This window comes from Carassius gibelio, chromosome A24, assembly GCF_023724105.1.
Source record: "Carassius gibelio isolate Cgi1373 ecotype wild population from Czech Republic chromosome A24, carGib1.2-hapl.c, whole genome shotgun sequence".
NCBI classification, from domain to species: domain Eukaryota; kingdom Metazoa; phylum Chordata; class Actinopteri; order Cypriniformes; family Cyprinidae; genus Carassius; species Carassius gibelio.
Window position 1 is genome coordinate 11,866,737 of NC_068394.1, and position 24,191 is coordinate 11,890,927.

At 35.7% G+C, this 24,191-nt stretch overlaps 1 protein-coding gene across 2 annotated transcripts in view; it reads right to left on the reverse strand.

Moving 5' to 3' along the window:
* The window catches only part of LOC127946018 (docking protein 6), an 85,792-nt gene that overhangs the window by 29,915 nt on the left and 31,686 nt on the right, over window positions 1-24,191 (reverse strand). For both annotated transcript variants that reach the window (XM_052542303.1, XM_052542304.1), the window contains exons 2-3: window positions 9,584-9,691; window positions 2,709-2,823 (exon numbers count right to left, since the gene is read on the reverse strand). In XM_052542303.1, the coding sequence (XP_052398263.1) occupies window positions 2,709-2,823; window positions 9,584-9,691 (223 nt within the window). The remainder of the gene's footprint in view (window positions 1-2,708; window positions 2,824-9,583; window positions 9,692-24,191) is intronic.

Here is a 24,191-nt window from a genome sequence, read left to right on the forward strand (position 1 = left end):
GTCAAATATTAATATAATTTAAAATAACGGTTTTCTATTTTAATACATTCTAAAATGTGATAGGAAAGATGAATTTTTAGCAGCCATTACTCAAGAAACATTTTTTATTATTATCAATGGAAATAGTTGTGCTGCATTATATATATATGAGCATTATATATAATAATATGATTATTATTACTTTTTTATCATTTTTATTTTTTTGTGGAAACCATAATACACAAGTTTCAATATTCTTTGATAATTAAAAAGTTCAAAGGAACAGCATTTATTTGAAATGAAAATATTTTGTAACAATGTTGAAGATGTCACTTTTGATCAATTTTATGAATAAAAGTATTATTATTATTTATTTTTTATTGTACCTACCTCAAACTTTTAAAAAGCATATAATCATATTTATTTTTATATTTTACATTATTTTAGGGTTCTTTTTTTGGTGCAAAAAGTAAAATTATGCTATTAAATATTAGTTATTAAATTAGAATTAGAATTGCTTGAAGCATCGAGCAAAATGTGAGTCACAGCCCTCATATTCAGACATGGTCATTGTACGACAGTGAGAGAGAGAGTGCGCGAGAGAAGAAAAGGGTCAGAGCAGCACAGGCGTAACCCGACAGACTCAGAGGGAGGTGAGGAAGTGGAAGTGAAGGATCAGGGGAGGTCCAGTTCCTACATGTGGCGGACATGTGAGGGACACAAGCTCCATATGGCCAAAGTTTGTGAGAAAGGGGACATTCGAGAGGGGGCGGCTCATGGACATGTGCCAGAATTTAAAGAGCCACAAGCAGAGTTGACCGCACAAACTCACACACACACATTCGCCTGAGGTCCACACTGACTCAAAGGTGATTTACTCTCACAAGGACAACAAGGTGATCTAATGCAGCAGGACACATTACCGACAAACCAGCACAGAAAAGTCTTTGAACGTGTAACAGATACTGCCTAAGACGTCTTCATCTAAACAGCCTCAAGGCACGTATACTTTATAAACTCTAAGTGTATGGCTCTATCTTACACAGCTCTTCATTTATACCCAATGCCCGCTCTACTCATTTATATACTGCCTCTGAAGGGAGAAAAGGAGATCTGGGGGTGGGGAGGTTGTAGTGTTAAATGGATTCAGGAGAACATTCCTCGCCTCCCCCTGGCAGTGCGGAAGACCCCAGAGGTGCTAATGATATCCCAGCGGGTCCACCGTGCCTCTCCTCCCGAGCGCATCCACTCCACTGCCTCTCCTTCCCGTCTCCTCCATCTCTTCCCCTTCCCTCCCTCTCTCTCTCTGTCTATAGTTTCCTACCTGGGAATTTAGCTTGACAGGAAATTTGAAGGCAAAGGACAATCTCAGCGTTAGATAAAGATGAGTTTATAGTTCCTTCTGGTCAAAGTGTTATAATAATGCGTTTGTGGCTATTTCTGCACACATTATCGTGGTTGGAAATCACAAAAAAATGAATTCAAACCTACTGTTACTGAACTTGTTTTAGCAACCAATTCACTAAAGTAATTCTGATTATACACTTCTCTATTAGTACACTTGGACACCTGGGTCTGATAAGAGTTTGTAATATTTTTTGCAAATTTTTTTATGCTTACAAAGGCAGCATTGATTTAATCAAAACTGAAGTGGAAAAAACAGAAATACTGTGAAATATTACAATTTAAAACCACTCTTTTCAATTTTACAAATTTCAGATACCACAATATCCTGATTTGGTGCTCAGGAAACATTTATTATCATCAAAGCTGAAAGCATTTGTGCTGCTTAATGCTTTGTGGAACTTGTGAATCTTTGCTGAATAGAAAGTTGAAAATAAGAGCATTTATTTAACATATAAATATTTTGTAACATACAGTATATTACTTATTTCCTTACACTATTGATAAACTAAATGGGTTGATCAATATAATAATAATAATCTGACCCCAAAACCATTCCATGGTAAACATTTCTCATCAAACATTTCTCTCAAATAATCACACTGTTACACTTAATTAGGGTTAATCATGCTTCAAATGTGGTAAATCCCAGAACTGGATATTAATGCGTAACTAAAACTGCAACTGTTTCACAACCAAGTGCTTATTCATGTTTGTGTTCTGGGTGCAGTTTTTTTTTTTTTTTTTTTCCTGCGAAAATTCTTTGATCAGTTTTGACATTGCCATCTTTCCACTAAAAGATTCTCAGTTTGAGAGGAGAGAAAAAACACATGGGAAAAAACACCTTCTGCTGCCAAGCTAATGTTGAGTCAAGTATCTCATTCATATTTCAAACTTGTGTTATTAAGCCTCTCTCTTGTTGTTTTGTTTTTTAACTGCTGATCTGAAAGTTGCCTTTGACTGTATTCATTCTCTATGAGACCATATTATATATATATATATATATATATATATATATATATATATATATATATATATATATATATATATATATATATATATATATATATATATATATATATATATATATATACATATCCCAATCCCAATTTCCCCATTGTCTCTTCTAACACTTCCTAATCTTGATAACCTGAACATTCCCATGACTTCTTTAATTTCAAGGTATAAAAGGAATAAATCAAAGAATAAACTACTTTTCCTAATATGTGAAAATCAATACTAGCACATCTTTAAATACAGAATAAATTAAGCCATTCTGGATGCGATCCAGGACTACAACAAAGACTGTTCTCAGAGTTGCTTACCTGACTCACAGGCAAATGTCTTTGACGTCTCATCACAGAAAAGGATTGCCACTGCGTGTTTCTTGGTCTCTCGTGGCATTCGAGTAACATTCTTAATGTTGTGCAGCTCAGTAATCTGTGGAAGATGAAGACAAAACTCATTACCAAAATTAACAAACTCGAGGAGGAGGAAACAAAGAAAGGAGGGTGACATTGAGGTAATGTAGTTACTGTTATCTGAAAATGAAATGATTTGAAATTACTGCAGTGCCTGGCTTTAGGGAGAAATGGAGATGAGAGTTAACGCTGGCTGTCTCTATTGTCACACTAACAACTAAAAAACAGCTGGCCACTGGAAACTAAAAATAAATGTTAATATTCATAATATTTTTTTGTATGTTCTGGATCAACCAGGGATCCAGAAACTTCCAAGGGGGATCAAGATGCCTTAAAATTTTTAAAATAAGCCAAAATACTAAAATAAGCCAAAACAACAAACAATCAAGAATGTTTCAAAAACCAGGATTCCCACATTCTTGGAAAAACCTGGGTTTTTGAGGAATCCTAATTTTAAAGTGTCATGTAAATTAATAAAACCTCAATTTTATAATGAATATACATTTTAGCTAGGTTTCTATCCAAGCTATAAAATAATTAATAAGGTAGAAAGTAAAAAATATATTTTTTTAAATCCTTATTCAGTAAACCACAAAGAAAATTGTACAAACCATGGGCCCTTAGAATATTGTTGTGAGTAATATGGATTCTGAAGTTAAAAAGGTTGAAAAAAATATTTTTTATTTTTATTAATTTATTCAGATTTCCTAGCAAATCATTTCATCTAGTATACTAAACTAAGGAAGTTAATGGGATAATTAGAGATATGACTAAGCCATCACCACACTTCAATTAGAATGAATGAATGTTGATATTGTTTTGTTATTGCATGCGCTTTAATAAATTAAGATGGAAATCCCTATCTTAATCTGAATAACAAGATATTGTCATCCATGATTTAAAATGGTCCCACAGCCATGACAAACAACATTACCTCAAACAAAAGTAACCTGCTTTCTGACAGCATAAAACTAATCCCAGTCTATATTTAAAGGTCTCTTCAGGTACACTTCACTTCATCTTCTAGACTCACACACAATGTTGCACAAAGTTTGCCAACACTTCTTCGAGCTCTGTTAAAATAGCTAAAATGCAGTCGAAACAGGAGATTCTACACCTTGCCGATGGCATTTCTTGGTTTGAGATATATGATTTGCCTGTGGCAACAGGGCGTTTGAACAGGTGTTTGTGTTTGAATGTGTTTGTGTTGTGCGGAGTGTGGGTTCAAGGATTATGAATCTGATGAAGGCTTTGCTCAAGGCTTTAAAAGAACTTCTCCAGCTCGGGTGTGTCTCAGTGAACAGATGACGCATTGATGGGTGTGAGGAAGCATCTGCTGAAAATTTCTCAGCTGTCAGGAATATGCTAGACTCACATAGCCAGACCTTTGACTAGACATCAAACGGTCTGGCCCATACTGCAGTTTATTCAAGCCAGGAAGTCAGTCCATGACAAAAGACTCATGGCATGATGTCTAAAGTTGAGACTAGCAATGTACAGTCTAAAAGAACAGTGTTTTTATTGTTAACAAAAAAAAACATTACAAAAATAAATAAATAGTTTTCAGTAATTGAAATTAAGCTGAAAAAAAATATTATATTATATTATATTATATTATATTATATTATATTATATTATATTATATTATATTACATTACATTACATTATATTATATTATAAGCTTAAAACCTATTTATTCCGGGCACAATTTCTATTGTTTGTTGAAGTACTAAAATTGCAAAAAAGTAAAACTGAAATGAAAATTAATTAAAGATAAATAGAACATTGAAAACACATAACAATTAGCAAAATTACTACAACTTAAACTAAAAGTAAAATCAAAACTGAAAAAATAAAAAGAAAAGGCAATTAAAAATATAATTTAACTGTTAAGTAAAGTAATGCTATTAATCTGACCCATATCTTCAATTTTTCCATGTTTACTTATTGATATCCACATAGTCTTCCAATAAAGTGAGTATTAAATTAAACATGAATCTAAAAACTAAACACTTCACATGTTTTGTTAAAATAGGTTTTGTCTAAAAGTGTTGTGCACTAGCTGCAGATATTCAATAAATTGTTTAAAACACAGAATATATTGCTTTAAAGTACAAAAATCATCTGATTGCATCTGATTTATTAATCTCATAATTGTTTTAATTATTATCAATACCCAGGCAGTTTTGTCACCGGCTACTAAAATAGTGTTGGACAGCTTATCAAAAAGCACAATTCTGAAATAGCAGCTGTCAAAGAGTAATAATACATGATCACATAATTCAAAAACTGAAGATTCAATTGTCTCCAAATAAAAGTTAAAATGGCAATAATAACTGTAAACAACTGTGAAGTTTACATCAAGTACATCAGAAGCTCAGGGATAATGTGAAAATCAGCCTACCCATTGTATCTCAAAAACAAAACTTCTTAAGCAAAAAAAAAAAAAACTATTGCGGAGACATCAGAGCACACAGACAATTGCACCTACACCGTGTAATATAGTCTGTCAGTTACAGCGGTTTCATCAGACATGCTGATAAGCCAGGCTGTTGCTCTGTACCACATTCACTCATCTCCCGATCTCTAATGAGTAATCTTATTAGAAGCCTTGTTACAGCTGATAAAGGCACGTTCCCACAATGCAGTGACATCAAACCACGGTGTCACGGCCCTAATCTACAGCTGCATCTGTGCTCATTATTCCAGAATGTTCAGCATGTTCGGCGCATTAGATCATCAGCCATCGCCCTGATAATGAGCCCTAATTGGATATTTTCAAAGGGCTTAAGGACAGGAAAGGGAAGTAAAGCCTGAAATTATTCACACTAAAAGAGGGTCTGTTCCTGGTCGGAAACCTGATGCAATATCAAAATGCTCCTAAATGGATTTTAATTCAGCAGATGTTATAAAGCTAATTCTGATATTGCAAGAGTGTACTTAAATTTAAATTAATCATTTGATACAACACACTTATTATGTACATACGTTTTTAAGTGTGTAAGTGTGCACAGCAAAATCCCCAGTGTTAATTTAACACTCTGAGTGTGGACTCATATAAACACTGAAGCAGTGTTAAAAGTAACACTGAAGCAGAGTTGAAGTTAATGAGATAATTAAGAAGTTAATTGAGTTATGATTGACCATTATTGAAGACACCTGATGTTAACAAGCAGAATCACCAACAGAGAAAATCACAATTTTTGAATTTTGAGTATCTAGTTTTGTGATGTTCGGAGTAGATCTGTTTATCTGAATATGCTGTTTGTCACCATTGTTAAGATTCATACACTGATTCTTGTTATCTGTGGGTGCCTAAAATAAAGACTCTTTAATAAAATTAAAAGAAAATTCAGAATCACTCACAAGAGATGCCTACAAAATTGATAGAAAAGTCTATAAATAATGGATAATCAATATAAATACAAAACAATAATAAATAATGGAAATTTTGCTTAGAGAAAAGACTGCAAATGAGTTCAGTGATTATGGTCAAGCACAATTACATTAAAACAATCATCACCACCTGATGAATTTTGCTTTTGGCTTGCCAAACAAATTTTTAAATTAAGAAGTTACAAGCCAAGATCCCAACTAAAGCAAACACTGACCACTATAATGGTGACACACAAATTGTGATTTTCTCGTTTTTTGATTCTGTTTGTTAACATCCGGTGTCTTTAATAATGGTCAATCATAACCAGAGTTGGGTATAACGCGTTACAAAGTAACGTTACTGTATTCTAATTACTTTTCGTGATAACACAGTAATGTAACTCATTACATTTAAAATAAATGTAATTTGATTACAGTTACTGATGTCAATAAAATTACGTTACTTGCATTACAAATGTATTGGTAAGAAAAAATATTAAAGTAAATAAATTAAAATGCATTTCTAATCACGTTTTGGGGCGGCTGCGTCAGTTATTGAGCATGTGCTTTAATGAATTACTGGAGAACTCGTGCTGTTAAAATGGACGGAGATTTTTGTTCAAGATCGGGAGGGAAGGTAACTTCTGGACAGGTGAAGAGCTGTAGCAGCGTGTGTGGTGGAGGAAATTTAGAGACTTGCTTACGATGATAGTGACGGACAGCTCTGTACCCTTGCAGGACCGAAATATATTTGCAAGGTATCTAGATAAATGCTATGCGGATGGAGGGCTGTCACTTTTGTGTAAAAAGCATTTTCAATTTTTAAGACATAAGTGTTCATTGAATTGATTGTAAAATCGATTTTCCATGTCTAAAAAAAAAGACGTTTCCTTTTTTTTCAACGCCACATATCGGACGAACGAGAGCGCTTGGAAACGCACAAGTCAGCAATATTTCTTATTTATTGGCATTAGAGCTTTAATCGGGCCTTAAAAGTTAGGCCCGACAGGACCGGAGCTCGACAGGTTTCGGCCCGAGCCCGAGAAGTATTCCATTTTGATTGACAGCTTTTTAAAAGCCCGAACCCGTGTGCAGCGCAGCCCGACATTCAGATATGCGCATACACACACAGCTCTTTTGCCTTTTGTCAACAATGAGTCATGAGTCATACAAGTTTTAACATAATTTATTCATAACTAACGTAGACTAGGCCACTTGGAAGTTGGAATAAAGAAATAAAATAAGTCCTCTGTAACATTGTAACATCTCAGCACTCTAAATAGACAGACTCATTTAGCCTATAAATAAAAAAAACGCACCAATAAAAACGAGTCTTTTTTAACAGATTAAATTAAGATAAATTTTAAATTAAGATGGGTATTTGGCAATAACGAAATTAAGATAAAGGCTCCGCCGGGTTTCCTTCTCCACATAGCCTATCAGCTGACATTTAATAATAGAATGATGCCAAGATTAGCGTAAATACTCAGTCCACATTATGCATTTAAGCCTTAATTAATATATAGTTATCATTTGAAAAACCTTTACTCGCAGAGATTAGGCTAGGTCTACATGTTTTTGTGGAGGAAAATGATTGAATCCACTGTAGATGTCTTCAGCGCGTTCCTGCGCTCACTGATGGTGCGTCTTTATTCACTCATTATTCTCATTATAAACACGGTCAAAACTTTTCCACACCTCAGAACTTTGCTTTAGTTGCTGGTGCAACCAAAACGTATTTTCGCCAGAGGCAAGCCTCCGTTGCATCTACTCAGCATCAGCATCCATTTCACATCTTTCTCGCGCTAATCGAAACACATCACATGAACGTTCATTTACCTCACAAACTGGAGCGCAAGCCCGAGCCAGCGTAACATGATATAAAGTAAGCCCTAACACAAGTTTTTTACATCTATATATTTTTTTAATTGTTTAATTATTTTAAATAAATCGATAATTATTTCAAAATCGATTCGCTATTTTCATTTGCGAAACTTTTTTTGGTTGGTCCGATCGATTGTGCAATCGATTTTCGAACGAAAAGTGACAGCCCTATGCGGATATGGAGTATGTACTTAAAAAAAACCTTCGATCGTTTGGAATATGTCTCCACAACCGCAGACATCTGGACTTGTAATAATAGAAGCTTCCTTGGAAGGACACCAATGTAGTTAAGACATAGCTACTGTAGATACATTTAAAAAGACAGTTTTCATTGTTAGGCAAGTTTATGTTAAGAATGTTAAGTTATAGAAATGCATTGCATTTTTAATTCAAGTTGCTGTTTTCATATTTCTCTAATATTTTTCAGTCAATATTAAATTACGGAAAGAACTGAGTTTCACTTTGTTTGTAGTTTTTTTCCTTGTATGTTTAATAGGTTTTCAAAGTAACTTGAAAGTAAAGTAATTAGTAATCTGATTAAAATCTTTTTACATGCAGTAATCAGTAATGTAATCAAATTACAATTTTAGAGCAGTAATTAGTAATTTGTAGTGGATTACTTTTTTTGAGTAACTTACCCAACACTGATCATAACTCAATTAACTTCTTAATTATCTCATTAACTTCAACTCTGCTTCAGTGTTACTTTTAACACTGCTTCAGTGTTTATATGAGTCCACACTCAGAGTGTTAAATTAACACTGGGGATTTTGCTGTGTGTGTAAGTGTGTATCAAATGATATTTGAGTGGATATATGTACACACACACACACACACACACACACACACACACACACACACACACACGTAGCCTATTTAGAAATGTATATAAATATACTTTCATACAACAGTTCGTTCTGGTTCTCAACTCTACACTATTTTCTATTATTATACTTTTATAATGGCTATTGTTGTTCATTTATTTATTATTGTTCTATAAAATAATATTTTATAGAACTAATATGCCGTGTCTGGTATTGAGAAAGGGTCCGTTATTGATTATGATTTCATCTTTCATCAGAGAAAGTTACATTTTAATGAGTGAGTCGCAAGGACTTTTATATTGAAAGGGACTGAAACAAGGATGTTATTATTACTTTAAACTGCCTTATAAGATGCAACCTTATGGACGCAACTGACAAATAGATTGCGCTGTCGTGGGACGACCCCTGCTAACTAAATAATTATAATCTGAGGTTTTTTCACAGCGTGACCCTTGAGCCAGAGCTTTTGCCATCAGAGGAACTTCTCATGAGGGGCGCTGAGCAAATAAATTATGCAGGTAATGAATAAAGCTATCTTTGAGCCTGGAATGAACCGAGGATGCATGTAAAACAGAATGGATCCAATGTGCCTCTTAATTTACTGATTTATACGCATGATCAAAATGAAGTTATCAATCAGGATGAATTGAATAAAACATGGAGAAATTTAAAATGAAGCTTGGAAATCTCAATTACCTTGTGAAAGCTTCTGAAGTAAGCGGCTTTTTCATCTGAATATTTCTCCAATCGTCGTGGTCCTTTACTGGACGCCTTCTTGAATACAAGCCAGCATCTTCTGAAAATCTATTACAGAAATAAAAACATACTTATTTACTGCAATTTTAATGTTTTGGACACAAAATAATCAAAAAAGAATCTAATTTAATACAATAAAAATTAAATAGCAATTATTCACAATCTGTATTTGATAAAAAAAGATTTTAAAATGTTATATATACATATGTATATGCATATATACATAATGTTTTATATATATATATATATATATATATATATATATATATATATATATATATATATATATATATATATATATATATATCATGATAACTACATCATTCAAAAAATATCTTATTTTAAATATATAGTAAAAATCTGAATACATACTAAAAAACTAAATACATACATGCTGCTTAATTAATCAAATTAAATTGCAATTAATCAGAATATATATTTGGAAATAAACTGGATTATATATATACATACATACATATATATATATATATATATATATATATATATATATATATATATATATATATATATATATATATATATATATATTAGGGGTGTAACGGTTCACAAAATTCACGGTTCGGTTCGGTTCGATACACTGATGTCACGGTTCGGTTCGGTACGGTTCGGTACGTTTTAGATACAGCAAAAAGAAAAAATTGGCAGATAAATTTCCTTGATTTTTATTTAAATGTTTTATTTATTAAAACTAACAAAGTATGTGTTTTTTTTTTGTTTTGTTTTTTTTACATTGAACAATGATGGAGCTATTCTTTACCCATCTTCTATGGTGTTTTCTTAGCAGCATACTGTATAAAACAAAAAATAGCTCCTTATAAATTTTTTTTACAAATTAAATGTAATATTGTTGTAGTAGTTATGAACAAATACAAAGATGTAACTCTTTTTATATTGAACTCTATAACTCTTTATATTGAGTGTGTTTTTACTCAGTTGGTTCTCTATTTGGGCTTATGTTTTTTGGAACAAAGCAGGAATTACGGTCTGGCTGAAATGGGCTCGTGAAGGAATATTGTAATGGGGCTCAATTACATTAAGCATGTTCTTAAAACCTGCGTTTTCCACTACAGAGTAAGGTCTCATATCCGCGGCTATAACGTAAATGCACCATTCGCTGCGGTGATGTCCGTATACGGAGCCCAGGACGTCACCTGTAGGAGAAAAAAAATCAATCCGTGGCGACGGTTTTGCAATCCGTCCCCTCAGTTTATAAACCGTACTCACGAATTCATAAACTGTTCACTCGATTTAACAAATCGTGCCCACGAATTTCCAATCCGTGCACTCAGATTTTGTAAACCGTACCCTCGGTTTTTGAATCCGTACTCACGAATTCATAATCCGTGCGCACGCTTTCGCAATCCGTTCCCTCGGATTTGTAAACCGTACTCACGGATTCATGCAGCAAACTCCTACGTGTTAACATACAGTTTTATTGAATATTATTATGTGGAATAGGTTTACAGCAAAGTGCCTTAAGTGATTCTCTATCAAGTGTAGTACGAGGTGGAATACAAAGATTTAATAAGAAAGATGCGCATTAAAATCTTGTTCAATTGCTGATAATCTATAATAGCACTTGATTATTATTGTGCAATAAACCTGGCATTGTGACTGACTCTGGAGTAATTTTTTCCTCTTTTGTAAGTTATTTTGGATAAAAGATTCTTATGCATAACCTGTTTAATAATATATAATAATGATACAAATAAAAATAAAGTTATTTTTTATAATTTTAATTTGTAGGCTAAATAAATGAGTACAAGACAGTAAAAATGTTTGTCATAAAATAATTTGTGAATTGCTTTATTTTTAAATAACCTTTGACAGTTTTGGAAATGCTTGTGTACAATTCTTTCTTAACATGAAGACTTATTTTTGTGATTTTATTATACTAAGCTCCACCCACCTCACCCCACCTGCCGGAGTTAGATGCATGTTTCACTGTTAAGTGTAAAATGCGTGTCAGTTTTCAAATCCGAGGGAACGGATTGCGAAAGCGTGCGCACGGATTATGAATTCGTGGGTACGGATTCAAAAACCGAGGGTACGGTTTACACAATCTGAGCGCACGCATTGGGAATTCGTGGGCACGGTTTGTTAATCCGTGGGTACGATTTGTTAAACCGAGTGAACAGTTTATTAATTCATGAGGATGGTTTATAAACTGAGGGGACGGATTGCAAAACCGTCGCCACGGATTGATTTTTTTTCTCTCCTACAGGTGACGTGCGGGGCTCCGTGGTACCGAGCCTTCAGCGCGTACTGAGTGAGCGAGCGCCTGACTGAGTAGCCTAACATAAACATATAAGTGTGTTTTTTTTTTTCTTCGGGGGTGTCAGGGGCGTTGCCTGTTACGTCGTTTGGGTTATTGGGCTACCTTGTTGAACGCATAACATTATATTTCACACACCTTTTTTATTTTCCAAATTTAATTAATTAGTCCAACGAACCGTTCGGTACATAATGCGTACCGCGTACCGAACCGAAAGCATCGTACCGAACGGTTCAATACGAATACGCGTATCGTTACACCCCTAATATATATATATATATATATAATCAAATAAATAAGGACAATTCCACAAAAATAATACCAGGCAATACTGACAACATCTATCAGCTTGCATATAATATAGAAATAATTACCATAAAAAGGATTTTTAGACAATAAAACACTTTGCCTATACTTTCTGACGTAACACAATGTACAGTTGAGCCATAAGACCCATAAAAGGACCTCTAGATTTCAATGCCACTCTCATTTCAATGTCCATTTGTCTTGAGTTTGCCCCCTGCCTACTATTTCAAGAAATAAAGGCCTAAAATTCTCTCTGAAGCATTCCTCCCAGCAACGTCTGAGACTTTCACAGATTAAACACTCACATCCCCCTGACAGCCTTTCAAGGTCAATGGAAAAGAGAGAGTGTGAGAGAAAATGTGCACAATCTCTATTAAAACAAAATCCACAAATCCACACACACTATTTCAATCCATTTCCCCTGACACATATGTTAATTATCTTACACTGCACAAAAAACAGACACAGTTCTCTCCACAAATGACATGGGGAAAATCATAGCTTTGCACAATCAATAACCCAGCAGTTCCATAATTAACAAATGATGTTTGAATAGCCTTTTCTCAGCGGGAGCATCCACATCTGTTTAATATCTCGAATTTATTTGCATAATAAACATCATGCATTTAATAATGTCAGACGACTCATCTAATGTAGCTGACCATTTCGCGATGGATATTTACGGAGGCTTAAGAGTCCACCTGTATCAGTGCCACCATCTACCATCTTAATATAGACCTTTAATGCTACATTGAGTCTGGTTTTCAAAAATAAATTCTGCTCATCTATATTCTGTGTCGGGCCGGGAAACGAAATGCAACCCAAGCACACCTAAAAACATATGACCCAGCATGCTTTTAAGTTTAGGTGGAATAATTTACAGAAGGGATACTCCATATTCTGCTGCAGGGAGCCAGTGATCACTTGTTGATGTATGAATATTCCTGTTGGGATTCATATCCATGGGCAAGATTAATTTGTTTACTCCGCTGATGTAGTGCATGGAAAAAGAACAATGCTTAATTTGGCACTCAACTTAATTGATCTGGGTGAATTCCTGTATGCACGCCTGGTGCTCCTGATACCTGCTTTGTGTGTCAAGCCAAAATTTTACACCCAAAATATCTCCATTTCATCCACATCGTTAATTATGGGAAAATCTGAAATAATGGAACTCTGCACGTATGCAATCTGTTATCAAATGTGGTTACTGAGACGATTTTGGGATTTGAAAACAAGGTACCATGCAAGCCTTTGCTGGGATGCCAGACTGTTTTGATAGACAAGGCTGCTTATTCAAACATGCACCCTCTGACATGGATAAGGCAATTCAATACTTTTCATTTTTATGTTTGGATAAAGCTTAAGCTATCTATAATCTCATCTTCTTATTGATTTTGGTCGAAGAATTCAATTTTATTTAGGTCAAGCAGAGCCAGCAAGAAGAAACCATTTCAGATAAATAATTTTGACAGTAAGCCACATGGCTGCCTCTTGACTTCTACTAAAGAAGCAAACTTTCTCATTCTAACACTTTGTTTTTATGAGAGATTTTTAGCTGAACCCTAGAAAGCAGGTAAGCAGATGAGACAAGGCCCTTCAAACTGAATTTCTGAGCCAAATAAAATTTCAGATGTTTCTCCTAAAATACATTAGGAGAAATGGAAGTGGACACAAATGAGACATGAGAAATATTGGAGAAAATCAGAATCAAAACAGAGAATGTGTTGGAAAAAACACAGAATATCTCTTTAATGTCTTTCTGTGATCTCTATTACAACATTATATGCATATTTTGTTGCTCAGTGGTTGCTTTTTCTAACCTCAGGAGACTTAAGGCTGGTTCACACGGCAGGATAATTGGGCCGATTTTAGCCCCGATTCAGCCCTTCCGACAATCTTAGGATGCTCCGATTATCGTAAAATAATCTGATCAAATATTCCTGCCGTGTGTGGTGTGTTAAGACGAATCTCCTCTGCTCGGAAGAATGTCGGGACCGCTCCGATCTCAAATCGGGGATATCCAACATGTTGGATTTATTTTGCCCGATTTCTTCTCGTGTGTGGTGTCCCCCGAGGACAAACAATCACGCAGCCTGTGGACTGTGGCGTGTAGCCAATCAGAAAGCGAGGTGACGAGGCAGTGATAGTACCGGGAAACAAAATCAAAACAGCCGGCGTATATAATATAACAAATACAAATAAAGTCGATGGGCATAACTACATCCACAACTGCAGTCCACCAGAGTACATGGAAACTAATATATGAACGTTTATTGCAACGGTTATTAATCTGTGTAGTACGTAACAACATTTCTATGAGATAAAACAACAACTTATCTCCATATCATGATATAGCAAGTATAGTCCATGCTCGCGTCGTCTCCACCTCTTTGACCATCGCCTTTTCTTATTTTTCTTATGTTTTTTTTCCCGTTAAAAACAAAGCACAAACTATGGCCACTGCATCCTCTTTGTCCGCCATGATTGTTTACTCTAAAGTCACGTTTGATCTCGAGGGATTTTGCGAGATTTCCCGTCTGACCTGGGAATGCTCGGGAGTCAAATCGGTTCGTGTGTGATGTGTTGATATTGCCGTGTGGCTGCACACCACACACGGAGCGACCAAAACTGTTAGACCCGTGATTTTTTATCGCCGTGTGTGGGGTCTCTCAGGTTTGGAAAATCTGCCGACAATTTTAAAATCGTCCCGTGTGAACCAGGCCTTAGTTATGATTTTCATGTGTTTCTCATTTTAGTCTCAGCTGTTTCTCCAAAAAAATTCTTAGGAGAAATAAAAGTAGACACAACTGAGACATGAGAAATATGACAATGGGAGAGAAACATGAGAAATATGGGAGATCTCTTTATTGTCTTGCTGTAAACTCTTGCAAGACTCCATTATAAAATGTTTTACTGCTCAGATGTTGCGGTTTCTTTTTTTTATTGCAATGTGGTTTTTCACCTTTAATGGTCAGGACAGTAGGAGTAGAGACAAGAAACAACTGGACAGGTGAGAAAGGAACAGGAAGTACCCTTAGCTGGGATTTGAACCCATGTTGTCCGAGGTGCAGTTGTGCCCTTTTTTTTTTTTTTTTTTTGTATAAACTTTCAACTTTTACTAATATTTAAAATACTAAAACTATAATTTAAATAGCATTAAACATTTCAGAATATCAATGGTTACTAGTTTAAATGTTTAATGTAATGTAAATATAGGTAATGATTTCCTCTTTTGAATCACTGTGCAATAAATCACTGTCTACATAAAATAACTTCAGTGCATGTATCGTCTTTGATTGAAATGGTGTGGATGAACAAAATTGAAGCTAATCAGAGGGAAGAAAAAAAGGAGATCTCTTTACCATTTCAAATATTTATTCTAGAAAGAAGTACTGAATGGAAGTTTTTTCTTGAGTCTCTTGATTCGCAACAATGGTCTCAACAACGGTCTTAGAAATATCAACAACTTTACACACTGCTCAGAGATTTCTCCTTAGACTCTGGATCTCTCACATTTTTCTCCTCAAAAGTTTAGAAGAGATCTTAACAACATCACACACTGTGCTCAGGTATTTCCCCTAAACTAAAGACTCGAGAGCTCTCACATTTGTCTCCTCTAAATTTTAGAAGTGATCTCAATAATTTTACAAAGTGTGCACCAAGTTAAATGCCTCAAAATGAGCTTAAACATTTCTTCCATGTATTAATTATCAAATCAGTCAATTAATAATTAACACGGAGTCATACATTTATGTGCCTTTCAGCAAAGAAAGCTCCAGGGTTACATTTTACATATCAGTTTTGATTAAGTAAAACATTTGAAATAGTAAAACATGACTTTTCCAATAACAAATTATGTGCCTAAGTAAATAAAACATCGTCATATATAACGTAACATTATCCTTATTCTTGCATAATTTCTCTCGAAATATAGCCTTTAACTCTGAATGTATGATTTCCCCTTTTTATTCAGTGACTTTCAAGTACTTGACTTGATGGACACTTTGTAAAGTTGTTGAGATCTCTTCTAAAGCATTGCAGGGGACAAATACGAGACCCCCAGATTATTTAGCTAAAGATAAATCTCTAATCAAAATTTTTGAGAAGACAAATATGAGAGATCTAAGAGTCTCCATCTAAGGAGAAATATTGGAGCACAGTGTGTGGTTTTGTTGTGATCTCTTCTGAAGCTTTAAAGGAGATACATGTGAGACATCCAGAGTCTCTAGCTAAGGAGAACAATCTGAGCAGAGTGTGTGACGCTGTTGAGACCGTGTTTGAAACATTGGAGGAGTGATATGTGAGACCACCAGAGTCTCTAGCTAAGGAGAAATATCTGAGCACAGTGTGTGATGTTGTTGAGATCTCTAGAGTTTTTGTCTTCATTCAGTCTTAAAGTAACCTCCTTTATGTCTAGGAGAAATATTTGATATGTTAAAGAGATTTCACTATTGATTTTTCTTTCCTATGGTATGTCTTTACTAACTTTGAACATCTAAACTTTGCAATATTTGCCCACTCTTCTTTGCAAAACTGCTCAAGTTCAGTTAAATTTGATGGTGACTGTTTGTGGACGGCAGTCTTCAAGTCATTCCAAAGATTTTCAGTGGGGGTTCAAGTCTGGCCTTTGACTAGGCCATACAATGACATTCACCTTTTTTTCCTTCCACCCTTTTTTCACCTCAGATTTGCTGTGTGCTTTGGGTCACTGTCATGTTGGAGGGTAAAGCTTCTTCCCATTCACAACTTTCAGGCAGAGGGCAGCATATTTTCCTAAAAAATGTATTGGTATTTTGCCTTCTATCTTGACAAGTGTTCCAGACTCTTCTGCACAGAAAAATCCCATAACAATATATTACCACCTCCATAATTTACTGGAGAAATTATATGGATGATGAGCTGTATTGGATTTCCGCCAGACCATTTGGTGTTCAGGCCAAATAATTACATTTTAGCATTATCTGCCTCAGAATCTTCAAGGTGCGTTTTGGTAAAGCTCAGTGGTGACTGCATGTGGCCTTTCATGAGGAATGGCTTTTTTCTTGCAACCCTGCCATACAAGCCACATTTGTGGAGAATTTGTGATATTGTTATCACATGCACACAATCATACATTTGTGCAACTGCTTCAGAGTTGTTGGTCTTCTCTCTGACCAGTTTCCTCCTGGCTCTTTCATCCAGTTTGGAGCAATGTCCTGATCCAGGGAGGGTCTGTGTTGTACCAAATACATTCCACTTCTTAATAATAGACTTCACTGTACTTCAAGGCATTGATAAAGCCTTTGAATTTCTTGAAACCATCTCCTGCCTTTTCCTGTCCAAAACTTTATCTCAAGAGATCTTTTGACAGTACCTTGCAACCCATAGTTGATTCTTGTTTGCTTCAGTTGCACTACCAAGGAAATCTATTTTCATGCTGAATTAATCAAAATGAGCACAACTGATCACAGTTCAAAGTCAAATGGCTTTGTATGCCATTAAAAAGGTGATTATTTACACCTGATTTGAGTTTACAAGTAATCTTAGGAAGGGGTGAGCCTTTTTAAAAATTAGTGATATTTTATCTATTTTGTTTTCTAAAACTTTGGCGTTATATGTTTCACTTGAATGTTATAAGTTGCATGGAGTAAATACAGCTGGATAAGACAAAAACTGTATCCATCTTAATTTCAGGCTGCAAAGCAACAAAATTGACTTTTTTTAAAGGACAGTGATTATTTTCTATATTCACTCTAAAACCAAGTTAATACTTACTGTACTTGAAACGTCTCCTGAGCAATAAAACGCATCTTTATAAAGGGTTGGAGCATGTAGCCAATGCTACAATATATTTTATTGTGTATTTCCCTATATTTCAGTTTCACAACAATATAAAAAGTCAAACAAACTATTCAGAACAGGAACTTCTAAGGCAATGAACAGATTTCCCATACTTACCTCACAATGCCTGAACACAGCCAGAGTGTTTGCAAACCTGAACTAGTCCTAGATCTCATTCTAATAAAGGATAAAATCAGATGTAAGTGGTTTGTTTTGTCACATTGCAAGTAGTTCTAAAATTATGCTAGTGAGGCTGCTGCCAAAATTTCCTCAAGTTCATCCAAAAAAAAATTCAGTAGAACTGACTGCATTTTTTATTTTATTTTTATTTTTTTCAAGCTTTTTATTTTCTGCTACAATCTAAATAGGCACACACTGATTTTTTTTAAAGGTTGACACGGGTAAATGAATGCACCTAGAGTGTGTAATAGCTTTATATAAATGCTAATTCTGATCATGGCATGTAGTTCTTTTCATGGTATTATTATCCCCAAATAAACACACTACTCTTACCCAATTTTCACTTTATTTCAACCATGGTCAAAGTCATCAAGCCTAACTATGACTGACATAAATGAATTTGCAATCAGCCTCCCTCTTTCTCCATCACTTAATGTAGCTCAGTCGACTGCAGGAGTTATGAGCGGACAATATCTCTGCAAGCTCTCTGATTGCATACTGAAATTTCAAAGGCTGATTAATGAACAAACCTTCCGTCTCTGGAGTGGATTGTTTAATTATGAATCAGGACACAATGTACTCTCCAAACTGTCAAAATTATACATACACGCACACAAGGGCTCTTCAGTGGAAACAAAGCCAGGTGAATTTAACCACTTCATTAAGAACCACCCGTATAGTGTTTACAAAAATCCGGCAGCGTTTGATAAGGAATGACGAATGCCATACTTATCTTTTAATAAACACTTTAATCTTAGTAGATATTTTTAGAGGATTCTCCAAGAATAAAACACTGCTTAAATTATTAGGAAGTTGAAATAAGCCAAAAAGGTCGTTTGTATGGCTGCAACAGTACAGCATTCATCCCCAAAACTGTGAAATAAAAAAAAAAATATGCATTTTCATGTTATATGTTTACACTACAAAATATATCTAAATAACATTATATGTAATGATTAGGTTTAGATATGTGATTAGTTGCCTACAATAGTAAAATGTAACTAAACAAATAAGTTTATATGATAGGACAGTTCTTTATGGTTCTTGAATACCAAACAGCACTGGGGCTTTGTGTGTTTGAGAGAGATTATCCTAATGAGCGAATCATTCATTCAACCAAGTTTTTTCAAAGCCACCGATTCATTCAGAAAAGAATCATGTCTGTTAATGAGTCTTAATGAGTGAATAATTGAATCATTCATTCAACAGATTTGTTCGAAACAACCAATTATTTCATACAAGAAACAAGGGATTGGGATCTAAGTGAGTCACTGAATCATTCATTCTATCGTTTTTTTCAAAGCCATAGATTAAATTTAAAGACTATCAAAGACTATTAAAGACTAAAATCATTCATTCTTTAGCCCCACTCACTGATTCGCGAATGGCATAGTAGTGAAATAACATGATAGGAACTAAACAGGATCGATCGAGCAACCAAGCAATAAAGATACTGTTGAAGATCGCAAAATATTGTGCAGGGCCTGCATTTAAAAAAAAAAAGATGGTTCTTTAAAGATTCTTTACATAGCATCCTGAAGAACCCTTTTAATGCTGAAATGGTTCTTTCTGTCAGAGTTTAGGGTTATTTTTCCCTCCCTTTTTATAGCTCAGGCAAAGAAGGGCCTAGCAGCTTCAGACCTATTTTATGTTTCCACATCAAAAAGCACACGTATATAGCAAAATTAGTTTAAACGGCTTAAAATCACTTGTTTTAAACTGCAAACCTTAAAAACACATGCAAACAATACATTTTTGAGACTACGTAGTAAAGCAACATCATGTGTGTGTTTAACCATGACAGAGATGATAGTCCAAAATTTGACGCATGTCTACAGATTAACCTTGTCTACCGGTATATAACGGCTACGCCTTACTTCACAGTAATTCATAGAGGCCAAATAGAGCCATATAATGACTCGTGTACACAGAGAATAATTTGGTGTACAAACTGTTTTCACTTATTGTTAGTAGAGATTGTTAGTAAATTCGGAAAAGAAACACATTTAACCTGTTAACTGTCACTCACGTTTTTGAAGATAGACATGAATATGCATGATACAAACCTACATTTTTTATAATTCATGACTGAAAACATTTTGTAACATGATTCTGATGTGCCATTTACATGGTAATGCAATGCCTGATGAATTTTGAGATTTTATGTTTTCAAGTGATATATAACTTCTGATGATTTCTAAAATGTGATAGAGAAAAAGGCAACGAGGAAGTCTTTTTTTTTAAACAAAGGTCAAAGCTCCTTTTGTAATGTAGATTTCTGAGGGTGCACTTTTGTCATAAATTCATCTATTACTTTTCCTACATAATTTTTAACAAACAATATTGGTAAAATATATATTTTGGAGTCTTAGACCTTTCCAATGATATATAGTTTGTCAAGATTAGATTAGATTTGATTGTAATATAGTAAAGTCAATGTAGGCGTCCCGTATACGGGACGGGGTGACATTTAACAGGTTAATTAAATGTGAAGCACTGAAGTAGAAAGAGTGAAATAGTAATTTCTTATAATCATACACCAAAAATCTTAGTTTTATTTGCAACTTAAGAAATTTAGTTTTGAATGCAACTTTTTTTTAAATAGTGCTGTTCTGTGCACAAAAAGATTCAAGAATCAAACCTGTTATGCATGTATGTAAAATGTAAATAAAAATATGAAATTAATCAAGAGAATTCAGATATGAGCCCATAAGCAAATGAATGCTACCATGACCCTGAAAGCACACAGGAATTTCTGTGTTTATGACATTGGCTGATCAAAAGACAATGCAGCTCAGTCAGAGAGATGGCTGACCTTTTCACGTGCCAGCAAGATGATGTGAGCCACCTTGGAGCCTCCACTGTCTGACGTCTCTAATAAAATCTGTGTCTGCTGTGATCCACAAACCACCAGCTGCTTGCGGAGAAGGTTATCTGATTACTTATAAGACACTGCAATCATACTCACTAAACTGAGGGAGGGCAAAGACAAAGAGTATCAACACTACCATTACTTGCTTCTCAGATCATAGATGGTTCTGAACTGTATGCTCAAACAAATCTAAACAGAATGAATACATGGACTAAATACACTGCACATTACTGCGTGACTTGAAAACAAATTATAATAATCAGTTTTCAAAGCAAATATTTGTAGAAGATTCCCTTCAGACAAGTCTAGATGAAGAAAAACAATATCCAGAAACAGTAAGTCTACAGAAAATGACAGAAATGGGGCTCTAAGATCACTTATTTGCAGTACATCTTTCTAGACCTAATGCATTATTTTTAGGGCTTTGTGATTATTTTGCACTATTGTTCAAATGTACGAGGTCAGTATGATTTTTTTATGGTTTCCTTTAAAGTTTTTTATATGACCAGAATATATGATATATGATTTACATGATCAGAAACAACAAAAACAATTTTTAATTCAAATATACAAATATATTATAAATATATAAAATGTAACTTATTCCTGTAATGCAAGAGTACATTTTCAGCATTCATTACTTCAGTCTTCAGTGTCACATGATTTTTAAGAAATAATCCTAAATTATATAGAAAGTGAATTAACAGCCACCTAAAATATAGGTCATCTGCAATGCTATAAGAGAATTGCTAAACACACACACACAGCAATTTCTGCTGATTTTGAGAAAACATGAAGAATGAAGCTGCAAGACTGATGAGCAGTGATGTTGTTTGGGAATATCCTGACACTGAGTACCAGTTACCAAAAAAAAAAAAAGGGGGGCTCCTTTTGACATGATTGCCAAGCTGTTTTGGGACAGAGCTGTAGAGGATGCTCTGATTTGATTTATTATCCAGACGGGCCGTTGCTATAAGGCCATCATTACTGCAATCACATCCAGACTTCTGTTTGCATTCTAATAAAGCTTTTGCCTGAGCTTTTCACTCAAATAAGCAACATTAGAGATATCAGGGCTTCACATTAACATTCTGGGCCAAGCCCAATATATATATTAGGGGTGGCACGGTTCGCTGAAAAAAATCTGAACCGTTCGGGTCGCCCCACACGGTCGGCACACGCTGGGACCGCGGTTCAACTTTTAAATCTGACAAAGCATCTGTATGGTTTGCTGGTTTGTTATAAATAGCACGTAAAACAAACTGTTTTCAACTAATATATGTTCCTGATGATGGATGCGCATTCTGGATTCCCAGACTTTAAAACAATAGCGATGAGAAAAAGAAAACAAAACCTCGACAAACAATTCACTCTCGATCAATGTGAATTACTACTGGAATATGAGCTGTCATTTATTCCGTCATCATCCCGGTGCTGATAGCGGGCGTGCACAGATGAGACCTGAACAACACACATTAATATGTTTTTAAACTAAATTCATTTAAGCTTTGTCAGTTTACACATTTAAGAGCCAAAGGACGCAAGCTCGCGCGCAGTGATAAGATTTGTGCATGGGCTCATCCAAAGTGCGCAAACCCGCGCCTCAGAACGCGTGCAAATATAAACTCTCTCTGAAGTATTGTTTAAATGGACAAATTCAAACAAAAATTATGTAAAAATGTCCGTCTTGTTAAGTATCCTACAGCAGACATAGCTGGCTGAATGTCTCGGTTACGTACGTAACGTTTTGTTGAACAACATATGGGGTCTCACTTGGGAGGCCAATCATCTCTGAGTTCAAGAGAAAATGCCAATGAAAATTGGCTAGTGGATTCAACATACCTGAGCCACTCCCTGTGCCAACGGGTATAAATAGGTCGACAGGTGCATCCACTCATTAGGTTTTACACTGGGGAGCCGAGAACGTGTCCCGGCAACAGCAACCGGTTCAAGGTTGTGGCATGAGGACATAACGTCTCCGTTCCCTCCATCAGGGAATGGGGGTAACGTACGTAACCGAGAATTTCCCTATCTGTCGGTCACTACGAGTCATGTCGAACGACATATGGGGTCCTATGGAAAACACCACAACCTGAACCTCGTCACAACCCTGTGGCGCTGCAATTGTCGGCAAGATGTGGCATGTCACAAAAGCTATGCTTAAGGTAGTAAACTTCCCAAAGCCCCAGCGCAAATTCACTGACCTTGGTACCGAAGGGGCCAAAGGGTGAGTACATCGCTGCTGGAGAAGGCCACGCTGCTGTTCCGCCCACACAAAGTTAGTGGAAGGGATTTCAACCTTCAGTGATAGATTGCTTCAAATTTTCCCTATTTGTTCTTTCAGCTTGGCAAGACAATGGGGAAGCAAGCCTAGGAACAGGCCGCTACGGAGATCACATCCTACCCGTAGGGAGGTGACATGTGGAGATACTGATATGGACTGACCCAGGGGGCAGTACTACATATGGAAAGGGTCTCTGAGGCAGGTTCTACCTTAGAGTAGAGATGGAACAGCTGCCAGAAGAGATTGACAGAACAGGTCTGTCAAGGTAAGACACGGGTTTGCCAAGAGAGAAACCTTACCGTGGAAGAATACACATATGGGATTACCCATAGGGTGTGGCACACAAAATTGCTCTTTTATGAAAAAGCGGATGACACCAGCCATTGGACCAGTGGTGGAACAGAAGAAACAAAAACTGTGGATGTGGGGGAAGGAGTGGCACTGTCTCCGGCAGCTCCTGAAGAGCAGTCTCCCACATCTCAGAGTTGCCCGTGTCAGGGAAGCTTAGTCGTCTTCCTAGAGGACTTCGCAGCCGGAAGTGACACGGGGGGCATCGCTCTCCTGCGTGGGGCTCAATGCGCTGGCCTCGAAGAAATCTCAGCACGGGGCGGAGCTGGTGTGGAGGATACAGGGGGTGCCCATGGCAACGAGCAGGCTGAGATACTGCCCGCAAATATCACGTCGGAGTGAGATGTGCTGTATGTCCTCAGTCTGCTGTTGTTTTGTCAGGAACTGCTGGGCACAGCCCCTGACAGTGTCGCCACATAGGACAGCCTGGGATATGGGA